At 33.6% G+C, this 9,488-nt stretch overlaps 1 protein-coding gene across 2 annotated transcripts; it reads left to right on the plus strand.

Moving 5' to 3' along the window:
* Positions 1-3,021, plus strand: LOC121725281 (pyrroline-5-carboxylate reductase 3). 2 transcript variants are annotated; one of them, XM_042112170.1, is made up of 5 exons: positions 1-132; positions 388-650; positions 909-1,139; positions 1,700-1,911; positions 2,932-3,021. In XM_042112170.1, exons 1-5 carry the CDS (start codon positions 51-53, stop codon positions 2,993-2,995), a joined length of 852 nt encoding a protein of 283 aa, XP_041968104.1. In that variant the 5' UTR covers positions 1-50; the 3' UTR covers positions 2,996-3,021. The 2 variants fall into 2 exon arrangements, with proteins under 2 accessions (XP_041968104.1, XP_041968106.1); XM_042112172.1 differs by having other exon boundaries at positions 1,700-1,849.
* The last annotated feature ends 6,467 nt before the right edge of the window (positions 3,022-9,488 follow it).

A 9,488-nucleotide genomic window follows, 5' to 3' on the forward strand; every position in this document is an offset into this window, starting at 1 on the left:
ACAAATATAATATTATTTTTATTACTGTTCAAAGAATTTATAAATACGATATGGAAACAATGTCTTATAAAGTAGGTTTTATTGGAGGTGGAAATATGTCTACAGCTATTATGAGGGGTATTTTACGAAATGGTACGTAACAACTAATTCCTCGTGGCTCAATATTTTTTAATTTTTAATGGTTAATATTCCGCTAGGTATATTATCTTTTTAATAATAGATTAAGATAGATTTATTTATTATTTAGATTTATTCTTTTTTTAGTAGATTTTTTAAAATGTAAACCACTTGCCATAGTGGCGATAGTGCCTAATGATAACACTAGTTTATAGGTTAGAGATCTTTGCTAGTTTATAAACCAAAATAATAACTATTATACATTTTTAGAGGCTCAAAAACCTTCTGACATATGGGTGTCAGGACCTCGCATAGTAAATCTTAAGCATTGGCAAGATATTGGAGCAAATGTCACTACAAGTAACAGAGAAGTTCTGTTGGAATGTGATGTAGTGTTTTTGGGTGTGAAGCCGGGGATGTTAGAGGCAGCATTAAGTGACTGTGTCATAAATGATCCAAGGCCCCTAGTAATTGGTACTAGCAAAATTTTAGTCTCAATGCTGGTAGGAATTACAATTGAGAGGGTGCACCAGGTACACTTTTTGTAAAGTTTTCTTTGTTTTACTTATCATTTGTGACTCATTTGAAGTTTGAAAAGAGGAAGACTTTCTAATAATGGAAATGTTTTTTAAACTTTTTCTTTTTAATTATTGATCTTGTTTTAACTTCTTAATATCAATAGAATTTATTATATAATATAATATTTTTTATATATTTTAGACATTTCACAATAAACATAGAAAAAATACTAAGCTATAAATGTATATTATATAATATATTTTATATTTTAGGCGTTACAATCAATATTACCTCCCCCTTCATGTATAAAGGTTATAAGGATCATGCCCAATACGCCTATGATGGTTGGTGTTGGCTCCTGTCTTTATTCACCTGATGCAAAGGCCACTCAAGAAGATTGTATGTTATTAAAGGCACTACTCAGCAAATCTGCCGTTACTGACCAAATACCAGAGACAATGATAGACTCTCTAGGTTCTCTTACTGGATGTGGACCAGCTTTTGTAAGTGAAAAAAAAAAAGGTTTTATTGTTACATAATAATTCACATTCAGTTGATTATAAGTAAGGCCCGAATTTATATATGTAAATACCATCGACATAAGAAGCTATATGGACACGAAATGACCATGAAATACCCCTGCCTTCAAAATTTGTAAACTAAAAATGGCGGAGTTTACTAGAGATGTCACTGAATAATAAAAAAATATCGATATCGATACTTTTCCAAATAATAGTAAAGGCAAAGACCTAATAGGTCTTTGAATTCAAAAGACTAGAATGGCGGATTTTACTAGAGACTCTGAATAAAAAAAATAAAAAAAATTTATATCGATATCGATATTATTTTATTATTCAGTGACATCTCTAGTAAAATCCGCCATTTTTAGTTTACAAATTTTGAAGGCAGACGTCTTTCGTGGTCATTTCGTGTCCATATAGCTTCTTATGTCGATGGTGTATGTAGCGGTATGGAACTCTCCGTGCGCGAATCCGACTCGCACTTGGCCGATTGCCTTTACTTGAACGTTTGAATAGTACAAGAAACAATTCATATTTTTCAGGTTTATATCATTATAGAAGCTTTGGCTGACGGAGCAGTGAAGCAGGGAGTTCCGAGAGCAGTTGCGTTGAGACAGGCAGCACAAGTGGTTGCGGGCAGTGGTCAAATGATGTTACAGACTGGAAAACATCCTGCACAACTGAAGGATGAGGTGTGTTCGCCCGGTGGATCTACTATATGTGGAGTAACAGCTCTTGAAACGGGAAAAATTAGGTATTATTCAATTTGAATAGAAATAAAAATAGAAATTAGTATGTAGCTCCAGTAAAGCTTTACTATAATAATTGAAGACATGCGTGGATGAAGTGGGTAACTAACAAATAGAAAATTGACGTTTTTTTAACATAAAAAATGGAGGCGTAGGCACCGAGAAAATGATTTGATATAAAAAAAAAAGGATTTTATGTAAAGCCAAGCCAAGTCATTTTACTAAGGGGTATATTAGATTATCATTTATATATGATCATATAGCTGATCTATAAATGTTATGTGTTAAATTATCATATTTCATTGATCCTATTTATACAAGCGGGGATGAATTTTTTTTCGCATCCACCCCATCGTGTGGGGTGTCGTTGATAGGTTTTTTAAATATAAAGATCTAAAGTGGAAAAAATCGTTAGAGTCCAGTGGCCCCGCCTTTTACCAGCTAAACGGTTACTTCTGGAAATGTGAAAAAAAATCATGGGAGTAGGAAATATGCTGAATTTAAAAGGAAAACCATCACGGCTAAGAAGACTTCGTAAGTTATTGAGTAATATCATAGAGGAATAAATATATAATATGTATTACCTATAGTCGACTATAACTAAAAAAAATGTATTCGGCGAATTATACAGGAACTTTTCATTCAAATTCCTCTGATAGTAACTAAGATGATGTTGTTAGTAGTATTGTAAAACACGTTATAAATGTACGTTCATTGACCATATAAACATTTTCCAAAACTAGAGGTACCACGGAACCCTATATTGCGCGTTGCCCGACACGCACTTGGCCGGTTTTCTTAGATTGATTTGAAAGGGATGACAGACTATAATAATTGCCCTTATGTTAAAAACGACCCACTTCATCCACTAATGAATTTAATTATGTCTTGATGGCATTAAAGATAGCGTTATATTTTTTGAGTGTGTGTAGGTTCATTAATTATATAATAATTAACAATAATATAATATTATTATGTAAATTACTTCGATTTAATTATATTTATATAATTATTTTGTATTGCAGGGCGACATTAATAAATGCAATCGAAGCAGCCACATTAAGGACGATGGAGATAAGTAAAAAGTAAAATAGTTGTTAATATCAGGCGTTACTTTGCGGAAATCCATAGCTTAAAGTTTTGTATGTTATTATAGTATAAAAGTATTATATTGTTACGTGCTAGGGTTCGAGGATTTGGAGAGAAAGACCTGCTGACTCTCTTGAAGACTTTATTCACTAAGTCCAGGTCACACAAGGACACACTAGGTCACAACACTAGGCACTAAGTCCAAAACACTAAGCACTATCACTGTCCTAGGTCGTAGCCAAGTCGCAGGTTTCACTGGTTCACTCACTATTGATCACTTGTCTTCACTCCGAAATCGCCTTGACGATTGTTCGAACTGAACTGAATTCCGGGCCGTCTACCTGCGGCTTTTCATATGGCGAGACGAATTCCAGAAAGTTCCCGATTCACGTTAACAAGTAAACAAGTATGGGAACTTTCTAGGAGGCTCGAGCGTGTACCACCTAGCGCCATCTAGTTTCGAGTAGGGGATTTATGTGTAGTGTGTCCCCTGATCAGTTTCGCTGGTTTGCCGCTAGATGGCACCAGATGTCCGTATACCGTGTACCGTAACACTATATATTTCCGTTGTCTGGTAGTTGGTACCCGTAAGACAAGAACTTAGCACGGGGCCAGACTGACGTGGTGTGAAGCGTCCATAGATATTATTATACTAAATTTTAAAAAGTAAAAATTTAAATATTTGGAACTAATTTAGCATATTCAATATTATGTTTAACTACTTTTCCGCAAAAATATAATTATGTTTTGCCATTCCACATTTTGTGACTCAAAAGTTTATGGCTTAACTGATCACCAGAAATAGTAACATTTCACAGACACAAATAGTAAACGATCACCAAAATACAGACCACCATTTTAATGTGAATTAATAACCAAAGATTTAACATCTCGCTATCCTATTTATGCAGATTGACTCCAAATAAATCATTGTTAAACCAAAAGGTAATAAACGATCGCCAAATTAGTAAATGATCACCAGCATTATATTAGCATTTTAGTGTTAAATTATAACCAAAGTATTTTCATTTTGCTATGCTATTCAAGAAAAATGAACAAAAAAGTCATTGCTAACCGGAAAATAATAAATAATAAAAACCGAACTAGGTGCATTTTAATTTTAAAATGAGAAACAAAAGAATTACATCTCGTTGTTTGATTATCGTAAATAAATAATAATAAAATGATAAGAGGCTTAATGTATCTCCATACCAAAGTTCAGCAAAATCGGTTCAGTGGTTTGGGCGTGAAGAGGTTACAGACAGACAGACACATTAGTATGTATGTATAACTCTCATCATCTATGCTAATATTTTAAATTGGGAAGGATAGGTGTCCGTCTGTTATTTCTTCAGGTCCAAATTGCTGAATATAACATAATATGGAGTTATAATACTTTTTAGGGTTCCGTACCCAAAGGGTAAAAAATGGAACCCTATTACTAAGACTTCGAAGTCTGTCCATCTGTCTGTCTGTCTCCAGGCTGTAACCCAAGAACGGTAATAGCTAGAGAGTTGAAATTTTCGCAGATTGTGTATTTCGGTTGCCGTTATAACAAAAAATGCTATAATACAACAAACGTGATTTTTTTCCATTTTTTCCTCGCTATCAATGATAACAGCAGGTAGACGTCTGAAATGTAAACAAAATATTCAATTGTATTAATACTTTTAATAAAATAATAGTCAAATTTAAATAAAATAAATAATTAAGGGATACCTTACAAAAACATATTTTTTTTGCTCTATAATGGTACGGAACCCTTCGTGCGCGAGTCCTACTAGCCTTGGCCGATTATTTTGTTGATATGCTTACATTTTTTGTCAATCGTTATTTGGACAGAAATATCGCATTGATTTGCTCACAAGGATTTGGTGATCATTTACTATATTTGGTGTTCGATTACAATTTGAAGTGTTGTCTTGACTAAAATGGCTGGTAGTATTGCAATTTTAGACTTTCTTTTTTTTGGTGTTAAGTATCCTTTTTTGGTAAACAAGTTTAGGGTATCAGTGCATTTTTGGTGGTCATAAGTCATTATATTTTTTCCCAAAATTTATTACCTATCAATTTAAAAATTGGACGCTAAAATATTGTACATTAGTTTTTGTTTAATAAGAAATTAGCATTTATGTGTGACGTCGTGACTATATACATATTTCCATGTATATAGTCACGACGTCACACATAAATGCAAATTTATGTGTGACGCAGCTGCCTCCCCCCCGCCCCCTGGATCATGTTGACGTCCCTACTAAGTATCTTACTACGTACTTTTATCGAAAATCTAGTAGCTTCATAGAATTTGCAATGCCATGCAAATTCCAACCCCCCCCCCCCTGTGGCCCAGAACCTGGGTAGTGGGTACGCCCATGCATATTTCAGAACATGACTTACCATAATATGACAAGTATTTAGTAGTACTAGAGATCGCCCAATGGTCGAAATTCGACCTTAGTTTCAACGACATTAGGACTACTACCTAATTTTGTTAAAAATATTGACTTTATCATTTTCTTTTCAACTCTTGTCTCTGGGACTCAGCTGATCTCAGACTGGCCGTGTAAACATTGTCTAATAGTATCATAGATTCAATAAAAAAAAACTATAATCCATTTTCAATTTGTCAACTTGTTGTCAACAGACTTCAACCATAACTAAAAGAGTATAATTCGTATGTATAGGCTTGTCAATCAAAAATCTGTCATTTTTCCTAGTGTGTGTGTTGTAATGTGTGTAAGTTTTATTTGTTAAAAAAATGTATGATAAAAGCATAATTTCAAAAAATATTAGCTCGATGCACTCCTTCACCATATAAACTATAACTGTGCAAAATTTCATGCACCTACGTTTCCCCATTTTTCGTAAAAAGGGTTACAAAGTTTTTCGTTCGCGTATTAATATTATGATTATTATATTGGTATTGCAACTTGCAATTTGCAAGTGACATAATATTATTGATTGTGTGTATACTGTATGTAACAATGTTTTGTCGGAGAAGTAGCAAATAATGTCTATTGCCTAAGTCTGGACCTTATTATTAGTAAATGGCTGCTCAGATGCAAACCATTTAATTATTTAGAGTATTAAATTATAAGCTTTAAATTCCAAGTTCGCCAACGTTTATTGGTGTTAACAGCTTGTTAAAATGTCATGTCTTCTCTTTCATTCATATGAAAAATGAAAGAGGAAATGTGATATTAAATCGAGCATTAACTTTAACAGACGTTGATAAAATTGGACCTTAACAATTCTGTACCAAAGAAATTGATTTATAGGCAGATTGCGGACCTGCGTTATTTGCGTCACCAAATAACCTAGGTTATCGATTGTTCCTATCAATTAATTGTCTGACTCTGATGGTACTTCAGTACAATGACTTTTTTTTCCACTTATTTTGCTATTCAACATCCATGACAGATGCGATATTATTTTAATTTTAATTATGTACAAACAAATACCTCGAAGTTTATACTTAGACTGGGTTGCACCAGAGGTGTGGTTAAAGTTAAAGTTTAACTAAAGTTATTTTTATAGTTAAATATGGCGTCCTATAACTTTAACCTTAACTTTAACCGGAGAAATTCACGTATGAGCGGAGGTAAGGACGCCGTATTTAACTTTAACCAAAGATTTGACATTTTGCACTGTAGTTAAAGATAAAGTTAAATTTACAGTTAAAGTTAGCTGGTGCAACCCAGTGTTACTTAAGTATTTCAACTCAGTATTACGATTAATTTGTGGCTTTGTTACTAATTGATTTATATATATCTGATGGTTTTTTTCTACTTAATTTTATTATTTTGTGCTTTTTAGGGTTCCGTAGTCAACAAGGAACGGTCATAGTTTTGGTCTGTCCGTCTGTTCGTCTGTATGTCTGTCTGTCCGTCTGTCCGTCTGTCTATCCGCGGTTTTGCTCGGAGACTATGAGGACCTACAGAGCTGTAATTTGGCATGAATATTATAAGTTACAGAATTGTAAATTTTATTTTAAAAGATTAATTTTTTTCTCACTTTTTTTGGTAAAAAAGTGGGCCCCGTGCGAGTTTCTTACGCCGGTTCTTCTCGCCGGGGTAGTTCCCGAACCGGTGGTAGGCCAGTAGTATCAACATTCTGAAAGCATTTTCTTAAAATCTATACAGAAATAAAACAAATTTTATTTTATTTATTTTTAATACACATAATATATTAATGATATCGACAAAATGGTACACAAATTCTTAAAAACCCCACACCTCAAGCGGGGATGAATATTTTTTTTCACGCTAACCCAATCGTGTAGGGTGTCGTTGGATAGGTTTTAAAAAAAATATTATGAGTAGGTATTCATAGATCATTTTCCGATTTAGGGATCCATTTGTGAAATATTTAGTTTTACCTACTACCTACCAGCTAAGCGGTTGCTTCTGGAAATGTGAAAAATTTCACGGGAGTAGGAAATATGCTGAATTTAAAAGGAAAACTATCACGGCTAAGAAGACTTCATAAGTTATTGAGTAATAGTCGATCAACTAAAAAAATGTATTCGGCAAAGTATAAAGGAACTTTTCGTTAAAATTTCTTTGATAGTAACTAAGATGATGTTGTTAGTAGTATTGTAAAACACGTTATTATAAATGTACGTTCATTGACCATACAAACATTTTCCAAAACTAGCGGTACTACGGAACCCTATATTGCGCGTGGCCCGACACGTACTTGGCCGGTTTTTAGGGTTCCGTAGCCAAATGGCAAAAAACGGAACCCTTATAGATTCGTCATGTCTGTCTGTCTGTCTGTCTGTCCGTCCGTATGTCACAGCCACTTTTCTCCGAAACTATAAGAGCTATACTATTGAAACTTGGTAAGTAGATGTAGTCTGTGAACCGCATTTAGATTTTGATACAAAAATGGAAAAATTATTAAAAATTTTAGGGGTCCCCATATGTACAACTGAAACAAAAAAAAAATCATCTAAGCTATGCGTGTGGGATATCTATGGATAGGTCTTAAAAATCATATGGAGGTTTCTAATATAATTTTTTTCTAATCTGAATAGTTTGCGAGAGAGACTCTTCCAAAGTGGTAAAATGTGTGTCCCCCCCCTCTAACTTCTAAAGTGGGGGCATGATAAATCTAAAAAAAATATGTGTTACTATAAAAACATATAATATACATTACTATAAAAAACTACTAACGAAAATTGGTTTGAACGAGATCTAGCTGGTAGTTTTTTTTATACGTCATAAATGGTAAACTTTAATTTAACTTTCATTAAATCAACTGAAACATAAAAATAAATCAAAAACCTTTTAATTTCATAAAAAATAAACCTTATTGTTGCTGCGGAACCCTTCATGGGCGAGTCCAACTCGCACTTGGCCGGTTTTTCTTTATCTAAATGTTGATAAATTTGTGTTAAATTGTTGGTATGAGGTTGGTATAGAAAACATTATTGCTTTTAATGTCACTGTTTTTAAATTGTTTTATATCTGTAGAAATGTTGTTTGGTTGTTATATTGTTGTGTTACCATATTTTTACTGTACTTATCTGATATTTATCTGGTAATATATTTGTAATGAAATAATTAAGTATAAGTATTAAAAATTAAAATATATATCCGTAGTTATATTAAGTATGTAATACTACTTATAAAATTCTGAAGAAGGTAATTTTATTTGTATAACAGTATCCGGGCATCCGGCTAATAATTGTCCCTTTATGCCATCTTCATTGTTTTGCATTGAGTAAAAGTCAATTCATAACGACAGAAGTCCCGCTGTAAAAAGTATTTAGCAATCTAGCTTTACTGCAGTAGTTTTGTTAAATTAGTATGTTTAGTAGGTATTTTTATAAATAATATATGACATTGATATTGACAATAAGATGTTTTTCTGAGTTAAATCCTGGCGTCGTTGGATCCTGGGCTATAGTGAATTATAACTAGCTGCCCTGGCAAATGTTGTTTTGCCATAAAATGATTTTCCCTGTTTTCCTGCTTTTCTCTTAAAGTTTTTTCTGATTTTTTATAGACTTCACGGAGCCCGAAACCTTTCCAACGAATGCAAAACCGTGGAAATCGGTTCGTGCGTTTTGGAGTTAAAGCGTCAGGAAGGAAAACCCGACTTATTTTTATATATTAAGATATATATCATGTTCTTCCTTTCGTTTTTGTATTTATTAAAATTGAAGGATAACGATATTATGTGTCTAAGCTGCGAGATGACCCTAGTGCTGGTATCACACTCAAAAAGTGCAAGCAGCCCGAATGTTGCAATTACTCGATAAACGATATGCTGGCTGATGTCCGTGCGCGCCGGGGGCTGACCACTGCCGATGCTGGGATGGATGGACCGTCGAAACCCATATACTTCAGCGACCACCTGACTCCATACAATAAACTATTACATAAGCAAGTTCGCCAACTCGCCGCTGAAAACAACTACAAATATGTCTGGGTGTCTGAATGCAAAATCCTAGTACTTAAAACCGACTCTTCTAAAATATATTGTA

Source organism: Aricia agestis, chromosome 3 (assembly GCF_905147365.1).
Source record: "Aricia agestis chromosome 3, ilAriAges1.1, whole genome shotgun sequence".
Lineage (NCBI taxonomy): Eukaryota > Metazoa > Arthropoda > Insecta > Lepidoptera > Lycaenidae > Aricia > Aricia agestis.

Coding starts and splice junctions, on each gene's coding strand:
- LOC121725281 (XM_042112170.1), top strand. CDS start 51: ATGGAAACAATGTCTTATAAAGTAGGTTTTATTGGAGGTGGAAATATG. Junction 651..908: donor CAATTGAGAGGGTGCACCAG/GTACACTTTTTG, acceptor TTTATATTTTAG/GCGTTACAATCAATATTACC. Junction 1,912..2,931: donor CTTGAAACGGGAAAAATTAG/GTATTATTCAAT, acceptor TTTGTATTGCAG/GGCGACATTAATAAATGCAA.